The sequence below is a fragment of the Cucumis melo genome, chromosome 2 (genome assembly GCF_025177605.1).
Source record: "Cucumis melo cultivar AY chromosome 2, USDA_Cmelo_AY_1.0, whole genome shotgun sequence".
Taxonomy (NCBI): domain Eukaryota; kingdom Viridiplantae; phylum Streptophyta; class Magnoliopsida; order Cucurbitales; family Cucurbitaceae; genus Cucumis; species Cucumis melo.
Window position 1 is genome coordinate 10161055 of NC_066858.1, and position 22073 is coordinate 10183127.

The 22073-nt window shown below is 36.5% G+C and overlaps 1 protein-coding gene across 3 annotated transcripts in view; it reads right to left on the minus strand.

The window, feature by feature from the left end:
- LOC103487213 (uncharacterized) overlaps positions 1–16091 on the minus strand; it is a 106475-nt gene extending 90384 nt beyond the window's left edge. The window contains exons 1-6 of one of the 3 annotated variants that reach the window (XM_051081657.1): positions 15890–16090; positions 15672–15795; positions 14425–14502; positions 8875–8987; positions 8252–8345; positions 5163–5206 (exon numbers count right to left, since the gene is read on the minus strand). In XM_051081657.1, coding sequence (XP_050937614.1) covers positions 5163–5206; positions 8252–8345; positions 8875–8987; positions 14425–14502; positions 15672–15768 — 426 coding nt within the window. In that variant the 5' untranslated portion in view covers positions 15769–15795; positions 15890–16090. Of the gene's footprint in view, positions 1–5162; positions 5207–8251; positions 8346–8874; positions 8988–14424; positions 14503–15671 lie in introns of those variants that run through there. The other 2 variants (XM_008445441.3, XM_051081659.1) reach the window with 2 other exon arrangements.
- Between the last annotated feature and the right edge of the window lie 5982 nt (positions 16092–22073).

The window sequence follows — 22073 nt, forward strand, 5'->3', positions numbered from 1 at the left end:
TTTGTTAAAAGGTCTGTTTAAAAATTGATGTAGCCTAAGTAAACTTAAGAAGTAATCCTCCAAGAATAAAGATTGTGAACCTTTTATAAGAATGACTATAATTGTTTCATACAAGAGGGGAATACTCCTATTTATTTGTTTATTGCATGTGTCCCATTAATGCATGCCTCAGTTAATCTTCCAAACACTTGTAAGCATCAACAACAAGAAGAAACCAACGTGCCCCATTGATATCAGAAAATCCCCACGTCTCCATGCATTGGAGAGATCAAGAAAATAGTTCAGAAGGAGAGTAACAATGAGGTGAAAAGGAGAACTTGTGTGTTTCGATAGTTGACAAATTTCACATTGAAAAAGTTGGCTCCTTTTTGTTGAGAAATAAACTAACGGAATCAATGCTTCAGGTAGACAAAGGTGGGATAACCAAAACAATTTGCAAAAACAAGATTGTATTTATTTAAAGACTAAGAAAATTAAGCAGACTAGTGATTAGATAGAACCGCAAGTTCACTGCCTTTCGTTGTTGGTGGAGGACTCAGTGCTTAGAGAAGATATAGTTTGGCAAATAATCCAGCATTGCCAATCATTTTTCCCAATCACAAGTCCTAAAAATACAACGGTTTTCCAGGAAATTAGTTTCACAACTCAAGTACTTATTCAAATTGTTCACGAGCAACAGATTATGCACCAATTTTGGCACAAACAACCCTTATTCAAGAGTTACGGAGCTAGAAATTTAAATAGTTTTGATCCTAATTGCCATCAATGGTCGACCAAGTGGTAGTGGGAACATCAAAAAAAGGTCAAAAGGCTAAGGATTTATGGGTTCAAGTTTGATCCATAGTGACCACCTACCTAGGATTTAATGTCCTATGGGTTCTCTTCACACCCAAATGTTGTAGAGTCCGATGAGTTGTCCCGTGAGATAAATCTAGGAGCGAGTAAGCTGGCTTAGACACTCACGAATATCCAAAAAAGAGTTAGTTTTGAATCCAACTACTTTAATAGGTGTACCATCGACAATTCAAACAGAATGACTGCCTATGTATATAAAAGAATAGAATAAAGATCTATCACCATTCTCGTTTCTATTTTTTGTGGATATGATGAAGGCGATAAGGAGGTGTCAAGCTAGTTGAGATGACCAGATGCATTTATTGATGCTTTGGTCTCTTGGTTTATACCCATAGTGTATCTCTCTTGTACTTTGAGTTGTATCATCAATAAAGAAGCCATAACCCATTTAGATTCAAGGGTTTGAGCATGGAGAGCAAGAGGCTTTTGATAACCATGTTAACTATTCCCAATACCACTTACTGAAGGTGGATTTCTTTTGTTCAACCATTGATGAATCATGTACGAGAGATCTTTGATAACTGGTTGTTGATTTCTACATGTCCAAGTTTATGGTGACGGTTGCACCATCCTTGTCCTTTCCATTGTCAACTATCACCTCAAACAACAAGAGTGATTGGATCATGTGGATGATCTTGAACCTTACCTAATTACCTAATTAACTCTTAGTCTTCTTACAAAAAAGAAAAAAGAATGAAATAAACTTGTCCAATGGAGTAAGACCAAACCAACCTCCTTCATTTTGAACAAAAATATTATGATCGAAGAGATAAAATAGAGACAAAAATTCAAATATGGCCATCAAAAGATGAACCTCTCCATCGGCCGTAAACTAGAAAAAGATGTTTCCTTCAATCTCACTCAAAACAGTATTCAAAGAATCAATTTCAAAAGAATTAGCTTTCGAAGAAAATCCTTCACGAATCACATTTTCTTTATCGTTCGCTTCAAGTTCTTCGACGATTTGAAAATTCAATTCCACCACAATCAATGTGTCGTTCTTGTTTGATTTTTGCTCAGTGTTTGATACTTCTTTTTCATCTTCTCCGTTGGATTTTTCTTCACTAGTGAATATTTCCAAATCAACATTTTCAAATTTTTGTTCTTTAATTTTATCTTCAAGATTTTCTACTTGAAAATTTTCCAACTGTGATTTCTTTGTTTTTTCTTCCGTATATGAAACCAATCCATTATTCAACTCTTGCAAATGAATTGATAGTTGATCTTATATGTTGTCATTTCCCCCAATGAATGTTGAATAGCCTTTGTTGTTTTATTTATTTCCTCCAATGTTGCAAGATCGAAGTAGTCATTTTGTTGTATTCTTTAATATGTTGCAATATCATAGCTGGTATGAGACTCATACATTAATTTTCTTGAATCAATCTTTCTTGATCGTGTCTCAAAACCAAAAGAGTAATTTTGAGTCTTGAACGTTCTTGAATGGTAAAAATTCATTCTTGATGATTCTTGACGATTCTTTAATTCATCAAACTTCCAATCTTTACATTTATTTCTTGAAAAGTGCGTTTGATTAGATCGTTGGGCCATTTTTCGAAATTGTGACCTTCTTATTCCGCCCCAAACTACCTTAGAAACATCATCGGAATCACTAGAATCAAATTTCCAATTTGGATAATGATAGGTTCTTTGAGAAAATCGAGCATGGCCAAAATTGGAATTGAAATTCTTCTGCTATATCACTTGAATCAAAACTCCAGCATTGTTTATGGGAGTAAAATTGATTTCCTTGTCTATACCTAGTGCTGGTTTTTTTCTTGAACATCTTTGATCAATAGAAGTCCATTCTTGAAATATCTTGATAAATCTTTGGTGTCTTCTTTCTTTCTTGGAATTTCAAGGGTTTCCCCTTGTTAGATGTGTTGTTTAGAAACAAGCACAACACTCAAAGATCCCTCTTGTGATCAGCGTCAACAAGAGTTTCCCAGTCTTCCACCGGCGGCAGTCAACGTTGGCCCATACGGTTTGCTCTAATACCAAATTGATGTAGCCTAAGTAACCTCAAGGAGAAATCCTCCAAGAACCAAGATTGTGGATCTTTTATTAGAAATGAATATTGTGCTTCATACAAGGGAAGAAGACTCCTATTAATGGGGTTCTATTACAAGTGGGGGTAAAAAGGGAAATAACCTAGAATATTACCTAATTACCCAATTAATCCTTAGTCTTCGTACATCATTTTTGATGTAGCCTAAGTAACCTCAAGGAGAAACCCTCCAAGAACCAAGATTGTGGATCTTTTATTAGAAATGAATATTGTGCTTCATACAAGGGAAGAAGATTCCTATTTATAGGGTTCTACTACAAGTGGGGGTAAAAAGGGAAATAATCAATAATATTACTTAATTACCCAATTAACCCTTAGTCTTCGTACATCATTTTTTATGTAGCATAAGTAACCTCAAGGAGAAACCCTCCAAGAACCAAGATTGTGGATCTTTTATTGAATGAATAATATACTTCATACCAGAGGAGAAGACTCCTATATATAGAGTTCTATTACAAGTGGGAGTAAAAATGGAATTAACCTAGAATATTACCTAATAACCCAATTAACCCTTAGTCTTCTTACATCAGTTAGTCTCTTATTATTATTCATAAGGAGGCTTGTCTCCCTTTCAAAAAAAATGAAAATAAAAAAGGAACAGTTACAATGAAACATCAAAGAGACAACTAGAAACCACAATAATAACTCCAAAATCTGCTACAAAAGCGACTACCCCAAAACCAAACAAACTAATGTAGATATCCAAACAAGCAGACCACAACCAACGTTTTCAACAACAGGACCAAATCAACCCATATTCAATACTTACTTCAAAAGCTGCTGAATGAGAAATAGTTTGGCTTTCAAAGGAACAAATCAAGGCCTAAGAGGACTCATGAGCTAATCTGCAAGGGAACAATTGTCTTGAGAAATCTTGAACAGCTTCAAACCAAAATTAGATCACAATCTTTAAAAATGGACCTTAAATGAGCTGGAATTTTGGAACGGGGCAAAGGGGTTCCTGTGGAAAGCTCCTCCAACTTTGAAGACAAATTGTCTTCCTCAAGAAACAAAGCATTCAAATCTCGGCCAAAATTTTTTAAGGCTCCAGTGAACCTTGAGCTAAACCTTCCTACGCACCATATGAATCTTCGCTACTCACACCAAAAGGTGAACCAACATCGGAATCCTACCACTTGTTATGGAATCAAGTTGGAGGAGAGATTGAAAACCTCTTAACATTTGTTTTTAAAGGAAAACAAGTCTCTCTTATTATTACAAATGAGACAAAAGCTTCCAGTACAAGAGGTTTATACAGTGAGCAAAAAAAGATTTAGGACCAGCAGACGTACCCAGACATCTCAACTAGGTAGACACCCCCTTAACGTCCTCATTATACAGACATTCGAACTAGGATTAAAAACTGAATAAGTAAAATTCTGCGAAGGAGGCAAGGTAGTATCCGACTTCTTGGAGGAAGATGGTAGAATAGCACGCACACAACAAATTTCTAGCAAATGCGAGTTAGACATTGAGACAACTGTGTCAAGGATGAGACTTTGCTCTGGCATTGGAACAAAAGAGGAAAACTTAGTTCATAAATGGGGTGGCAATGCCGGACTTTGACTGTGGTAGCAGTTGTGTTTGGAGATAATTCTGCTAGAGGCGATTGTCCACAACGAACAAAACCCAAAGGGGAAGAAAAAAGAAAGAAAATTTGTGTGAAGGTTGCGACAATGAAGACAAACTTGCAGAGATGGCAACTTCGAGAGAGGCAGCAGCAGTGATGCGAACGCCTGAACTCGAGATTTAGAGGTCGAAGTTGAGTTCTACGATTTTTGAATGAGATAGGGTCTTCAATGATGCTCGATTTAGTCTAGGGAAGAAAGCTAATTCAAATTCAGTTAGACTTTCGGTGAGCAACTAGGGTTCTAGCAACAGCAGCCAAGGTCCAGCATGATTAGGGCTTTTCAAGGGAAAAAATAAAACATAATAGTTTGATCTCTAATACCATAAAACTAAGTACTGGAAAAAATATTTTCTTATACATTGAGTAATGAGAAAAATATAATATATAAGAGCATTATCAATCGATGCATTGGAATTAAGCTATCAATCCAGATCTATAAGGAAATGATACATTACAATAGACACGGAAAGAAACTGAATTAATTCTCAATTCACAACGGCATAATTTAGCTTATTTCCTACAACATCATATATCAAATAAACATTAAAAACAAAACACTGCATATAAAATGACAATGAGACCTGATACAGTGCAAGAAATTAGCATTACCTTTGCTGTGATGTAAGAGATAAATGATTGTCCAGCATGATTATCTGCAGAAAAGGAGCATAAAGAAGTTATTTTTTATGAGTAACAAGAGAACTCCCCAAAAAACATCAATATTGTTATGGTCAAACGTTATTAAGGCCCTTCTTTCAGAAATTTGGTTCGAGCGAAATCAAAGAATTTTCCAATACAAGGCCTCCAGTTGGATGATTAGACTGGAACATGCTAAAGTCAACGCATCCTCTTGGTGCTCCTTAGCTAAATCTTTGAAGCCTACTCCATCCAAGACATTAGCCTTAACCGACAGGCGTTCATCTTTGATTAGATAACTATGCCTCTCGTAGTCTTGTTTAAATGTACTTCACTCCTAGTTACTCTCGTTATTTTGTACTCCGATCAAAGTTCAGAAGTGAAAGTGCTATGGGGTGCAACTAGTCTGGATGCACTTATTGATCTCTAATGGCTTAGATCTTATATTTTTATTGTACTCAACATAATATTGTCTATTCATATTATTAACGAAGAGGAATGTTTCATTTTTTAAAAGAAAATCAAACATTTTAACCTGCTCTTAACAAGCATGAAAGAAGTTTATTTTGGTCAATCAATTTTAGAAAAATTTTGAAGGAAGAAAAAACCTTGGATTTTCAAAACCTTTTGACTGCTTTAGATGGCCAAGAGTAGTAGAAAGGCAGGACTCTAGAAAAAGGGTTTTGGAAGCTTCAGGTTTGTTCTCTGTTAAATCTTCGTTTAGGCAGCTGGCTTCATCATCTTCAATTGATAACAAGCTGTACAAAGTTTTGAGGAAATCAAGCTCTCCAAGGAGAGTTTACATCATCATTTGTGTTATGATTTTGGGGACACCTAATTGCATAAAGACTCTTCAAAGAAAGCTACCAAGTCACTCACTTTTGCCGTCATTTTACCATCTTTGTATGGTGGATAATGAAAATTGTCAGCACATCTTTGATTGTTAAAGAATTTTTGGAGAAAGTTATTCTCCTGTTTAATCTCCAATGGGTTTTGTGCAATGACTTCATGAAAAATGTGACTCAACTCTTAGTAGGGCCATCCTTAGCCCTTTTGCATTTGTTGTGGGATAATGGTGTTCAAGCTATTCTTTTAGAAATATGGTTTGGAAAGAATCAGCATTTTTCACAAGTTATTTCCTTGGTTTGGTCGTAATCAGATTGCTCCTGTCAAAGCTTCTTCACAGTGCTCTCTTTTAAATCGGAATGGATTTATTTCTCCTTCTATCCTTTAGTTTGTAAGTTAGTCTTGTTCTCTTGCTATGTTCTTGAACATTCATATTTTTTTAGTTTTTTGTTTTGTTTCCTAATTAGACTAATTTCATTAATTAAATGAAAGTGTTGTTTTCGTTTTTCTTAATATTAAAAAAGCTACAAGTAAAAAAAATCTGCTTTTTGGAAATGATTTAAACGGAAACAGGGCAAACAATACTGTCAAGAAAGAGAACGCAGAAAATCAGAACTCAAAAAACCAAAAAAGTGCAAAATGATCTGTGAAGTAGTGCAAAGTGATCTCTTTCGATGATTCAAAGCAATCTTGAGAAACCAAAAAGAGCCTATGCAAGGAAGTCAAAGAATGGTTCGAGAATAGCTGCGCCGTGCAAGAACACAAGATGATGGCTTCTGCATGGTATCACGTGACTTATCAACCTTCTTACTTCAAAAAAGACATGTTCTACTTCAGCTTTCCATGGACCGTATCTGATGTTTTACTCAACATAAAGGCAATTAACTCCAAAAGACATCAAACATAAAAAGAGCTGCAAGCTCTAGCTGTATGTTTTAGCCCATGTCATTAATTCCTTTACCTGTTTCAACTCTAACTAACACAATCCTAATCCGTGTTACTCACTACCCAATAAAGTTACCACAAACAGGAGGTTATTTAAAGGTAAACTGAATTTATCAAACAAACCACCTGCAGAAAACAAAGTCAGTAAATGATATAAACTACAAATAATTGTATTTTAAAAGGCATGGAATCCATTGGGGTCGGTTAAGGGCAAAGATTTAGGGAGACTCAAGGCTCATAAGAAACATTTTCCTACATGTAGGAACAAGTGACCAATGCAGAAAATCATTGTATTTTTTATTTCTCTTATCTCTTATTTCGTTTGTTATACTTGTTTGGAACATGATGAGGGTGCCAAGGGATGTCAACCTAGTTGAGATGTCCGAGTACGCCTGCTAATTCCTTTTGTAGTTTCGTGTATCTTATTTTATGAGACTTTGTCTCTTTTCATTAATCAATGAAACGTGTTTCCTTTTCGGAAAAAAAAACTCCAATGAAATTAAGTTGCAACAAAGAAAACAGCATCTTTTTTTGGAACAAAGGAAACTACATCTCTTCTATCTTTTTCTTTTTCTTTTCCTTTTTCTTTTTTTTCTTCCTTTTTTTTTTTTTTTTTTTTGTCTTAACATGAGACAAACTTTTCACTGATAAAATGAAAAGAGACCGATGCTTAAAGGATATAAGACTCCACAAGGGAGATAAGTAAGGGTACAACAGCAACAAAAAGCAAAGTAAAAGTAAAATAAGAGAAAAACAGTGACAAAGCAAAATAAGACCCAGTAACATGGCCATCTTCCTAGCAAGCCTATCCAAGGTATTCAATCAATCTAACAAAACTTGCCGGGTAAAGAATTTGATTTTCTTTGGTATCTTCATCCTCCAGACCATATCAAAGACTGACGCACTTCCAGAAGAGGATCCAAAAGTAGTGTGAAGAAAGAGTTACAAGAGAAATCCAAAAGTAATGGACTTCCTCCTCCCCTTCCTAAAAAACACCATTCCAGCAAAGAAAGAAGGGAGACAACTCAATTCTTGAATATTGTGTTCTTCCTTGCAATCCACACCCACCACAAAAAACAAAAACAAAAAAACAAACAAAAAACCAACCCTAATAGATTGGACCCATAGAACTCTCTTCTCAATTTGGGCCCAATCAAGGTAACTCCAAATAATAAAATTAAATAGACTTAAATTCATCAATTGCACGTAAATGAAAAATGTTTATAAACAAAGATGTTGCCAATGCAACGAATGGACGTCAAGTAGCTCACCACATACACGCCTTGATAGTTTTGCCAGCTCTGCAGCAGCAATTTTGGCCTTCTTCCCAGCAAATTCTCTTTTTTCAACTGCATCTGAGCTCCACTACAACAAACAAAAAGATATCCAGAAATTCCGCAAGGGGATAGTAATTTTAAAATAATCCATTCTCCTTTTTTAAGGCCCCACATTAATTCAATAGTGGATTTGTAAGTAAGTATTAAGTTATTGAGTCCTTCAGAAAAGAAACCTCAGAAAGAAAACACAAAAAGAGTTTTGACAGACCGATATAGTAAAATACAGGAAAATATTAATTAAAAAAAGTTAGTTTAACAAAACATGAACTTGTTTTAAGAAAAAAGAAAGAAAAAAAGAAAACACGAAATTTAGGCTCGGACTTGAAACAAAACAAGCAAAACTCAAAGTTGATTCTGATTATTATTGAAATTTCTTATTTTTTCCTGCCAAAATCACCCAAACAAATACACTAAAACAGAGTTGTTTTGATAATTCTACATATATGTGCGAGCAAGAGCCCTAAATAACCATGAAGCCAACACAATATGGCATAAGTTTATTGAGTAAGTATGGGCCTCATCCCTTTGGATCAATGGTTGCAACTTTGGTTAATTACCTCACCATCATCCCGCTGAGATGCAGAAATATATATATCCTCTAAAATAATAATGATTGGATCCCATCCAAGCTTTTTCCATGGAATCTTGATGCTTAACCTCCCTACACGACCTACCAAATTGAAAAAAGAAAATGAAACTTGAGATCGTTAATTTAACATTCTATTTGAACAACTATTAAAATTAACCCAAAAAAATGTCAAACATGGAATGCTGAGTTTTTAGTCTGTAAAAAAGTTCAAAGATTGTTTTTATTGAACATACAAGAGTGGGGAAGTAACAATTTGAAAGACACTGGTTTTGTACACTGATTTGACTTCTTCTAGAAAACAATGGAAGAATTTTCATTGATAGAAATTATGACTAGTTATGGAAGTTATTGTTCTTTTTATCAAGATCGAAATTTTTCGTTTTGAAAATAAAAAAGAGACTAATGATCATGGATATAAGCCCATGCAACAAATTTTTCCCATGCTCTGTCACCACATATTTGCCCCCCTTTGTCTAGACAATCAGGAGGATATCTAGAACCTTTTATTGGACTGTTTATGCAACAAATTGCTGGTACCAACTCCTTGAATGTGGTCCAAATCATTGCTGGTCCAGCTTTGAAGAAGAAGACAGCTCCCTTGCTGTGGTTTAATGCAGTATTAGTTCTTTTGAAAAGGAAATGAATCTCATTTATTATGCAGTGAAAGCATTATTAGTTGAAGTTTGGTTTGAAAGAAACCAGAGGGTTTTCCATGACAACCCTTCGACATGGATGGACCGTTTTAAATCTGCTAGCCTGAATGCAACATCATGGTGTTCCTTATCCAAAGTTTTTCAGAAGTACTCTCAACAGGAGACTTTGCTGGCCAGCCTTTATAGCCCACCCCCCCCCCCCCCACTTTGAAGTCCTGGACAGCATGATTTTGGATAGCCTTCTGCTTCAACCGGATCCTAGCATAATCGAGGACTGCTTTTCTAATGTATCTCTAATGTTGTTTTGGTTTATGTTTGGTATGGGCAGACTACTTTATTTTGGCCTTGTGTTTTGCTTTTGTATTGGCTACTATCAACCAAGAGAAAGAATAACTTTTATTTCTTTCCGCACAATGGACATGATGAGGGTACTAAGGGGGTGTTGACCTAGTTGAGATGCCTAGGTGCATCTGCTAATCCACCTTTCTCTTTTCTTTGCTCATTGTATAACCCTCTTATACTATAACCTTTTGTCTTTTTATTTTAATCATTAATAATATTGAGACTTGGTTCCTCTTCAAAAAAAATCAGGGATATAAGTTGAATATGGGAGAGAAATAAAGAACACAATATATAAAAAGTACAAGGGAAGAATACCTTGAAGAAACAAAAAAGTATATAAGAAAATAAAAGACCAACAAGGACAATGCAAAGAAGCGAAGAGCAAGAAGGAAAATATATTGGAAAATATATGAGGCTGCAACACTGTCTGAGACCCCTAGCTAAGGTTCTATTAGGATTAATAGTATGTCCATGGGGAAGGGCATCTAAGTAATTAGCTAAAAGAGTTTGTTAGGGTTTTCAGTTATAAAAAGAGGAAGTCGGTTGGGAGCAAGGGGTGGATCATATTGGAAGGAATTTCCATTGAGGGAACTAGGGAGAGAGATGGCCCTCTAAAAAGGTCACGTTAAGAGAAATGAAAGAACATATACAGGCATATCAAACATCTGCCATCTGTTGGCTTAAGTCTTGTTTTTTCTTTTATAGTTTTTTTGTTTTTTTCTAAACGGAGAGAAACTTCTTTATTAATAATAGAAACTCGAAGTACAAAAGAGATATACAATGAGTGTAATAAAGAAGCTTAAAGAGCAAAAAGCAGACGGGATCAGGAGGTGCACCCGGGCATCTCAACTAGATTGACAACCCCTTAACACCTAGTTTTTCTGTTTGCTAGTTGTTTCCATATATCCTCCCATTGGGATGTTGTTTCCTTGAACTTATTTTTTCATCAACCATCAAAAAGTTGTTTTTTCTTGTTGAAAATGGGCTGCCAATGGTTCTATTTACACTTGATATGGCTCCCAAGAGGGCTTTAGATGAATGTTCCCATTTTTTTAAAAGGAGAATTGGAGAAAGTCTCTTTATTATTTCAAAATAAACTCAAAGTACAAGAGAAATATACTAAGAATACAAATGAAGAGACCTAGGGATTAGGAGACACACCCAAACATCTCAACTAGGTTGACACCCCCTTAGCGTCTTCATCATGTCCATACAAAAACTAGTAGAATATAAAATTGTATTATAATAAGGAAGCATCAGGGTAATACATAGTATAGATACACAAAAATCCAGATATCTTAGCATGTAAAAGGCGACCAATTCGAACACAAATCTTGAATAGAGTATGGCTAAACTCCTTGTTTAAAGTGCACCAAGTGACTATGTTTCTTTATACGATGTCCATTCGATCAGAACAAGCCATGAACTTATCATCGATTACCCTTTGATTTCATTTGAACCAAATTTCTTCAAGTAGTGATTTGGACAAGTTAGTCCAAAGAAGTCGTGGCCCCTTTTTCTAAAGTGGGCCCAATATAATCTGTCTCATGTTTGAGTTGAATGTTCTGTCAAACACCCAACTTACTTTAAATAAAGAGAGAAGACTGCCCCAACATTTAGCTGAATATGGACAGAAGAACAGATGTTGCAAATCCTCTTCACCAAGGAAGCAAAGAGGGCAGAAAACAACTGTTTGGGAGTTTTCTTTGCATGACCAAAGAGCAATTTAGTAACCCAAATAGCATAATCCAAACTAAGATGTTGACTCTTCTAGGTTCGTTGGATTTCCACAAGACTTCGTGAGGTCTCTCTAGTCATCGAAGAAGATGCTGAAAAGTGATTCACGAGGGATTTGACTGAAAACTTACCGGATGGTTCTAGAGACCAAATCCTTCTATCTGTAGAATCTACCACCTGTCTTTGCGAAAGGAGGTGAAGCAGTTGTTGAAATTCTGAAATTTCCTCTTCTTTAAGGAGTCTTCTAAAAATTATAGACCAAGATAGGGTGGAGTGGTCCCAATGTGCAGCTACTGATCCATTAGGCAGCAACGTGATTCTAAACAGCTTTTGGAAACGAGATCTAAGGGGGATATTGTCAGCCCACACATCATTCTGAAAAGCAATTCGAGTTTCCCAGCTTGAAGGTGGACAAAGTTTCTACCTTTCCCCATACTCTAGAAATACCTATTCAAGAACTTTTTAGATTATTTCCAGATTTACCGATAGTATGCTAATTGAAAGGCTCTTTACCGTGAATGCTTTTGACTACTTGGCGCCATAGAGACTTCCTCCTCCATGAATGTTTCCTTTTACTTTTCCTTTTCTTTTTTTTTTTTTTTCTTTTTTGAAAAGGATACCACTTTAGCATTACATTTCTTTGAAGGGGAAGGCCAAACTTGCTCATTGGTAGTATAGTCATATTTAGTTTTAATTGCCTTGCACCAAAGAGCCTTTGTTGTACGAAGGAATCTCCTTGTCCATTTAGCAAAAAAATGCATCATTCCCCTAATTTAGGTTGCCAATTCCTAAACTTCCCATGGATTTAGGTGGTTTGTTTTCTTATAATTAGCATGGTAGACTCCACCCTCAAGGTTTGGGCCTTCCCATAGGAAGTCTCTTAAAAGCTTTTCAATAGATTTAGTGACCTTTGAAGGCATTTTGACAAAAGATAAGTAAGAAATTGACATATTTTTTTCAAAGGAAACAAGACTAATAAATTGGCATATTCTTTTTTTTTAAAAAAAACAAAGACAAGCCTCAATAATAAGAGAGACTAATGCTCAATGTACAAAAGAATTATACAAAGAGTAAAAGGGGCTAAAACAAATACAAACAATAACCAAATCAAACTCAGCAATAACAGCAAGCTAATCAATAAAGAAGTTTTGTCTTGCTTTCCCTTGCTTACGACTTCCTTATTGCTCTCTTTGTATAATTCTCTTGTACTTTGAGATCTTGCCCACAATAAGCTTTGAGATGAGTGAAGAAGGAACACCAAGAGAACAACAACCAGCCTAGCTGAATCTTCACAAAGATGAAACCACAAAACTGCTAAGAAGCAATAATTGTTCAACTGGTAGGAAACATTTCTTGAGCTCAGCTTCTTCTTTGATTCTAGGGGAGAGTATTAGTTCTGAATTAAGTGTTTCAAGAGACTTGAATCTCAATCTCTTTATCTGCAACCTTCAAACCACACAAGTTCCTACTGTAACCGATTATTGAACCAAACAAGTGAGTAAAATCAGATCTCAAACAAAAACTTGTTTGCACTCATCTACCAGCAGCTTTAAATGGGCTGGAATTTCGCAATGCTAAGACAGAGAGGGTTTTCAGAGGTCTGTTTTCCAACATTCAATTCCTCTTCATTCTAAAACAAATCATTGAGATCAATTTCAAAGGGGTCCTTCAAAGAATGATCCTCCAACCCATTTGGCTACCCCAAATGATCAACTTCTTCACTGCTCACACTAAAAGGAGAGTCAAAACCTGAATCACATTTCTTTTTGAAAAGTGTTAATAGGATGAGTGTATGTCTTTGACCTTTCGAGTTGAAGGTCTCTTTCCAAATACAAAATTTATGATGGATTTTCTCAAAGATGGGCTTCCTCAATTGTGAATTCCTTTGCTTGCCACCCAAAGGAAGATCAACATAAATTGTTGGTCAAACTCCAAATTTGTAGCCATGAGTAAGTAGTAAGATCTTACGACTTTCTTGAACAGGATCTGTTCTATATGTTGTACATTTGTGTCCTTGAGTTCTAAATAGTAAGTAGTATAATCTTGTGAGGCCCTGAACGTTAAGCTAATTCCCAGCATCTCTTGCAACTCATTCTTAACATAACTTTTGTTGGGACTCAATGGCAATCCAAAGATATGAATGAGATCCAAAAAAATCTTAAGCACTATAGGACCTATAGCCGAAAATAACAAATTGGTATCTGCAAATTAAAGGTAGTTAACCATAAAAGAGAACTTCTGATGTTATTTTCTTGATTGATCACATGTATTTCTTAATAGGAAACGAACCTTTTTCAGTCATATAATGAAAGGAGACTAATGTTCAAGAGAAACAAACTCCACAAGGAGTAAAAACAAAATGATATGCACAATCACAAAAGTAGGAAATGTGGTCATGTGATTCTAAGAGAATACAAATTTGTACTTTGAATACAAATTTTCAAAGCTAATAGTGGTTGGCCTAGAGGTTATGGTGCAGGTGAAATGGAATTTCAGAGTATAGGTTCAAACCTTAAGTATACTGAGAAAACAAATGTTGATCAAGCAAAAGTAATTGCACCAAAAAAAGAGGAATAAAAGGTTGCAATATCTCAATGTTAAGTTGAGCCAATTAATTGGAAGATGAATTAAAAAAGCTAATAACAAAATGCAGAAAATAATCCATTAAGCAAAGCTTGTACATTCCTAATAAGTGAATGGAAAAAGAAAAGAAAAAGCAAAACATGTTCATATCAATACCAAACACATTCTGCTTTTCTATTTTTGCCTATGAATTTAAAAAATACCTTCCTTTAGGGCGAATGGCAATTGAAGATAATCAAAGGCCTCTAGAATGAGCTCAACATTCTCCAATAAAATTTCCTCTGCATAAGTAGTAAGTGTGCCTCTTAGGACTGATTGATATAGAAAATTCAAAATAATAGATATAATATAGAATGTGCAACCATTTTGAGCAATTTTTCATATCAAGTTAATTTCATTTATAGGAAGAAAAGTTGCAAATGTTTATAAAAGTCTACCAGCAAAAAGAATCCTCAATGTAAACAGATACACCTATCTTCTTTTTTTGATGAAACTAAAAGATGACTTTTTATTCAAATTAAAATAATGTAATGAGACTAATGCTCAAGATGATACAAAACATAAAGCTACCAAAAGCTTGCCGGTACAAGAAGAGAAAAACAAAACTAGACCGAGATTTCAAATAATAGTAGAGAAGATAAAACATTTCAGATTAAACGTCTAACAAGTAATCTGCAATAAAATTTGGAAAGGGAACACCAGAAGACCCTCAGATCATAACCCAAATGAAGAACGACTTCTACTAGGACAGCTTGAATTCTGAAGAACCCAAAAACCAGATTCTTGAACTTAGCTATCAACCATCCTTTGACCCTCTTTCTAACAACAAGATCAAAATATTCAAGCTATTTTGCGGCGTACTTGTCTGGAGTGAAATAGTAGAAATTTTAGAGTTGTGAAGAAATATAGAGAAGTTAGTAAGGTTTGAAGTTTCTGTTTGAGCACCGTCGAACTTGTTCTTTTGGAAGGCTCTATCCAAACGGCGCCAGAGTCGCTTACTAATAAGAAAGTGAGAGGAAGCAACCATGGTATCCTTTAATTACAGAGGAAGAGTGATGAAAATAAACTAGACGTGAAGATCAATTGACGAAGAGGAATGTAGAATTTTCGCTGTTTGATAGGCAGGACCAATCCTAATGAATAAATATTAAGACAAGACTTTATTTTCCAAATATAAGATGAGTGGTATAAGGGAAATAGTAGCGTCGGGCATGGCAGTTTATGCTATGGCTTAGTTCGATGTAAAGAAAAGCGGCGACCCAATTGTCCAATGATCATATTCAAGATAGCGATGAACCGCAGTCCGATAATCATTATATGAGGGCACAAGGAAGTATTTGCATCAGTTTGAGACGATGACAACATCGAAGCTACTTAACTAGTTCAACAAATAAAAAGACAATCCAAACAAAGCTAAAATTGTTCATAGAGTACAATCAGATGAACAAACCGTTCCAGAATGTAATCTTTAGCTTCTCCTTCTGAATATCCTTGACATATCGGCCCAAATAACCCACAAGCAACTGTCCAACGAGTCCTTCAAACATTCTCACACGATATTCTCCCTAAAAACACTACCAACAACAAGTAACCCCGTCTAAGTTCATCTGATTATTGTTGGGTTTTTTAGCAGGTTAGTCTGGGATTATTTGACTGAAGAACACGAACCGTCTCTACTTCTCTCCCTGAATCTCGTCCTCAATCAATCATGCTCTCACCGATTCATTCAATCTCTCTCGAGCTCTGGCTCAATCTCGCCGGCTCCGTCGAATCATTCTTTCTATATCTCTCTCGCCAATTTTGCCGCTATTTTATTTCGTCCGTCTCTTTGGCTTCTCTAGAGGTTTCAAGCGCAACGACACAAATTATGAGTTATTATTACATTGGGTGGGTTATAAATAGCTGAGTTAATTGTAGGGAAAACCTTTCAAAATGAACTTATGTAGACCTCAGTCATCGCATAGTTCAATTACTATGATGCCCTTTCTTCTAAACTTAAGAACCTTATGGCTTAGGATCAACTAGCTTGACTTTACTACGTTGTGGTAGAGCACGCCCAGTATCCCCAACATCTTTCTTTCTAACCTATGTCTTCCTTTCTAACCTTACTCTATGATGTAGAAGGGCATGCTCAGTACTCTCGTCGTCTTCATCGTAGTGGGACACGACCGGCACTCACGACCACATCGTTGTCATGGAGTACACTTGATGCACATAATATCATTATAATCTCAATCTCAAACTCAGTCATATATCTAGTATCACTCTTATGAAGCATTAAAATATTTAATCATGCTTTGCTTTTAAGATTTCTAACTTAAGTCTCAACTTAGCTTAACTTGTACTTGACTACTAGAGCTCTTTAACTCGATGTCACTTTTGCATCTGCTTGCTTAGACATATTTTTAACTTAGATATTTTCATAAATTCAGCATTCAAATAACTTGCTTAGAAATCTCATGTTTAGAGAAACATGTTCAACTCAAATGATTTAAAACTTAGATCATGCATACTTGTTTATAAATCTCATCAAACTCTTTCTAAACTTGAAACTCGTATTTTGTAAGGCATTTGTAACTCAAGTACAATTCAAATACTTTGACTCAAAGCATGCTATATGTAAACCACAAACCTTAAGAACTTGAGTCCTTTGAAAGTTTGGAAGGTTAGATTTTGATTGGAGTTAAGCTTAGAAAAGTAAACTCAAGAGGTGTCATTTTAAGTGTGTTGTGGTAGGTTGAAAGAAAGAAAAACTAAGTTAAGTATGGTTAAGAAGTTATGGATGTTAAGTTGAAAAAGAGAAAATTTTGGCTTAGTTCATAAGCTAGGCATTTTAGGCTTGTGGGTGGCCAAAAGAGGAGTAAATAACCTTTAAAGAGGTTATTATGTGTTTTAGACATGAGTAGGCGACTAAGCTTGAGTGTGTGTTGCTAGGCGTGGAAGGCTTGTCTAAAGAGGTTAGTTGGACGATGAAAAGCATCATTAAGCGTTTTTCCTAAGCAGCAATGAGGCTGGTAAGAAGACCTTGTTATTTAGAGGTCAGTATGGCTGAAATGGCTAGGCGAGAAGTGTTAGGCGAGAAGTGTTAGGCGAGATGGTTTGCACGCATGATAAGGCTTGCGAACAATTTTAAAGAAGTTAGCAAGGGTTTTTGGGTCTTGATACATTTTGCTTGGACTAGATATTGAAGAGGTGATCAACTTAGGATAGTCGGTGAGTGTTTTACAAGTGTCCTTTGCATGCTTAAGTTAAATTTCGACAAGCTGGAGGTGTCAAGAAATTCTTATGCAAGGCTCACTATAAATAGGTCACTCCAAAAAAAGATTCTCTCATTTTACTTGTGCTTTTTAGCTCAAATTACTCTCAAATGTTTCTAAATTGAATCTAGTTTCTAAGTTGGGGCAGCTGGTCAATTTTGATGCGAGGAAGATAAGGTTTGAACTGACGAAAGGAGGAAAGGTCAGTTTTTGGAAGAATCTTATTTATCTTGATTTCCACAAGGCTACAACATGCATATCATGAAGTTTTTGGCTGAAAATTTGAGGTAAGAAAGTTAAATAAATTTCAAGTAACTTTGTAGAAGAAATTTTTATCAAAAGAGTTATGAATTTTTAGTTATGATTTTCCAAAGTGAAGTTAAGTTTCTAGACAAAAAATGGGTTATGGGCAGTGTTGGTGGCTAGCCAAGTGTCAATGATTGCAAGGTGAGATAAGCGTGTGAATTGGTGGAGAAAGAGGTTAGCAATGTGCTAGGCGGCTTGGGTTGGGCACATGGCCAAGGGCTGTGTAACATGACCTGCACGCAATGGCAAGCAATGGATGAGTGTAGCCAAGGGAGGTGCACAGTGTCACAAGCATGGTTGTCCAAGGCGTTATTTGTCTATGGCTGCATTCCCGAACATCCTCAAACTACCTTATCTTTATGTCTTATACTTAGTTTAGCTTATTGCTTTATTTTGTTGTCGCCGAGCTAGAGTGTGACGTTTCAACATTTTCTTATACAAGTTTGTCAAAGCTAAAATTGAAAATGTAGTATGGGGAAGACATAGTAGTTGAATCCTCGACCAAACCTTGTTGTACTCTTTGCAATCTAAGCTTTACTTGCAATTGACAGTCTTCAATGCTTTCTTTATCAATGTTTTCAATGAATTTCTTTCTCTCTCACATTTTATAAAACCATTTTCTTTCAAAACGTGAAGGGAGGTTACATCGTATTACGAGTTTATCCGAGTTAAAATAAGTGTCGCACAATCGCCCGTCCCACATATGAAAAGTTACGATTGTGACAAGTGGTATCAGAGCCTTATTAGCTCCTTGGCTAAGCAAGGCACAAGTATGTCAGCTATTAAACAACTACCAAAGATGCAATATGAGCGACTGATCGAGATTGAAGAGCAATTCTTGTATCTGAAAGAATTTCCTGATGAAGTAAGATTTCTCTAGACCCGACTAGAAGGGTTGGAAGAAAAAGTTGGAGAAGTAGACGCCTTGAATGCCTGAGTAAATGGGATACCCATAAGTGAATTGACATTAAGGGTCGATTCGTCGGAACATAAAACCACAAAAGCGGATAGTTTTAAATATGGGGGTAGCTTTTTGAGTTATGTTGCGCACATGGAAAGCGCATCGAAGAGCTTAATTGTTCCCATGCCAAAGTTGTTCAGCAACCTGTCATACGACTTTAGAGCAACGATCGAGACAATCAAGGTCGAGATGTTCGAGATGAAAATGCAAGTAAATTTGACGATGCAAGCAGTAGGGAACCAGACCCCGAATCAAGTATATAATGTTTCGAGTAGGCTCAAGATCCTGGAACATAAGGCCTTCAATGAGAACTCTGATGCTAAAGAGCTTGAAAATTTAATCTTTGATATGGAGCAGTACTTTAAGGCTAGTGGATCCAATTCTGAGAAACCAAGGTGACATTAGCCTCTATGCATCTGTCTGATGATGCAAAACTCTAGTGGAGACGAAATTGAACGATGTCTAGAATGGCTGATGTACCATTGACATGTGGAAAGGTCTAAAGAAAGAATTAAGGGTTCAGTTCTTCCCTGATAATGTTGAATTTATTTCTAGAAGAAAACTACAGGAACTCAAACACATCAGAACCATTATAGAGTATGTGAAACAGTTCTCCAGTATTATGTTGGATATTCAAGACATGTCGGAAAAAGATAAAGTATTCTACTTTGAAGAGCTCAAGCCGTGAGTCAAGACTAAGTTATATGAACAGAAAGTTCAAGATCTTGTCTCTGCTTTTGCTACTGCAGAGAGACTGTTTGACTACGATGGTGACCAAGGGTCCTAAAAGAAGAATGTGACCACATTGAATCTTGAAAATAGGATCTCAAAGCCTAATCCCCCAAGAAACTTTACAAATAATAAGAAACCATAGACCCCAAGCTCTAGAACTCCTCGAGGAGAACACCCATCAAATTCGAATCAGGCAAGACCCATTTTTTGCTTCTTATGCAAAGGCCCTGATCGGGTAGCCAAATACCCACACTAGGGCTCATTGACAGCTTTGCAAGCCTCCTTGCAGTGTTCTAACGATTCGGAGGCAGAAATAGAAGTGGAAAGGGAAAATGAGGGGGACACCCCTCAAATGAGTGCATTAATTTTCTTATCGGCAATCCAAAAGAAAGGATGCTTTTGAAAAGGGACTTATGTTTGTAGACGTAGTCATAAACTCCAAAATTGCAAAAAGCACCATGATGGACTCAGATGCAACTCACAACTTCATTTCCGAATAAGAAGCACGTCGATTGGAATTGAAAATCAAGAAAGACACAGGCAAGATGAAAGCTGTGAACTCCGAAGTCTTGCCAATTGTTGGGGTATCAAGAAGGGTACTCCTAAAGTTAGGCGAGTGGAGAGGAGACGTGGATTTAGTCGTGGTCTGTATGGATGACTTTGAAGTAATACTCTGTATGGAATTTCTCTTACAAAATAAAGTCATCCCCATGCCTTTTGCTCAGTGTATGATAGTAATAAGCAGTAACCCGAGAGTGATCCAAGTAATAATCAAACAACCGAGTGGTGTGAGAATTATTTCAGCCCTACAACTAAAGAAGTGTCTCACTATAGAAGAGCCAACCTTCATGGCCATCCCGTTGGTGGATGAGAAGATAGAAACGGGAACTGTCCCAACAGAGATTTAGAAATTTTTGAATGAATATGTTAATATCATGCCGCTTAAACTGCCAAAGAAATTGCCTTCTCGACGGGGGATTGATCATGAGATCGACTTTGTTCAGGAACTCCTCCAGCAAAGAATGCTTATCGAATGGTTCCATATGAGTTAGCCGAGCTTAGAAAATAATTGGACGAGTTATTAGCTGCTAGATTCACCAGACTTGTGAAAGCGCCTTATAGGGCTCATGTTCTATTTCGAAAGAAGAAAGATGAGACTCTATAACTATGAATAGACTATCGAGCTTTAAACAAAGTCACAGTTTGAAATAGATATCCCCTCTCGACCATAAATGATCTGTTCGACCAATTGAATGGTGCTCAGTACTTCACAAAGCTTGATCTCCAGTCAGGCTACTACCAAGTTCAGATAGCACAAGGGGATGGATCGAAGACCACATGTGTAACAAGGTATGGGACCTTTGAATTTCTCGTAATGCCCTTCGGCTTAACGAATTCCCTTGTAACCTTCTGATCCTTAATGAATCAGGTATTTCATGAGTATCTAAATCAATTTGTGGTGGTCTATCTCGATGATATTGTGGTTTTCGGTTCTAGCCTTGAAGAACTCCAGGTCTATTTGCGGCTAGTCTTTGATAAGCTTCAATAGAATCATTTGTATGTTAAGAAGGAAAAATGTGCTTTTGCTCAACAACGTATTAATTTTTTAGGTCACGTCATCGAATGCGAAAAGATTTGAATGGATGAAGATGAATTACGAGCCATTAAGGAGTGGAGAGCCCCCACTTCTGTGACAGAGTTACGTTCCTTCCTTGGATTGACTAATTACTATCGTTAGTTCATTAAAGAATTCTCAAGAAGGGTTGCACCATTGACCGAGTTGTTGAAGAAAGGTACGACTTGAAGATGGCCAGGCGAATGTCAAACTACTTTGACAATTTAAAGGTCACAATGACGAGGGGTTCTATCTTCGGATTAGTGGACATGTCTAAGTTGTTTATAGTTGAGACTGATGTGTCAAACTTTGCCCTTGGAGGTGTCCTTACCCAAGAGGGTCATCCAATAGCTTACGAGAGTCATAAGCTTAATAGCGCTGAGAGGAGGTACACTGTCTCCGAGAAGGAAATGCTTGTCGTGGTCCATTATCTGAGGGCCTTGAGGCAATATTTACTGAGATCACCATTCGTGGTGAAATCTGACAACATCGTCATCAGCCACTTCTTTAGCCAACCTAAATTGACGTCTAAACAAGCGAGATGACAAGAATTTTTTGGTTGAATTCGACTTCAAATTCAAGCACAAAAAAAGGAACCATCAATTAAGCTGCTGATGCTCTTAGTCGTAAAGGCGAGCATACGGTCCAGTGCATGCTAGCCTTATGCACTCGAGTAAAATTGATGCATTAATACGCGACATAATTAAGGAGTTCATTTAGAAGGATCCCTCCACCCAAGCTGTGGTTGCTCAAGTCAAAGCCGGTAAAACCAGACAATTTTGGGTTGAAGAAGAGTTGTTGTTGACAAAAGGAAACAACCTATATGTTCCAAGAGCAGGTGACCTGAGAAAAAGATTACTGCACGAGTGTCATGACACGTTATGGGTAGGTTATCCTAGGTGGCAAAGGATGTATGTGCTATTGAAGAAAGGCTACTTCTGACTAACATTCGAGACGACGTCATGTAGTATACAAAGACAT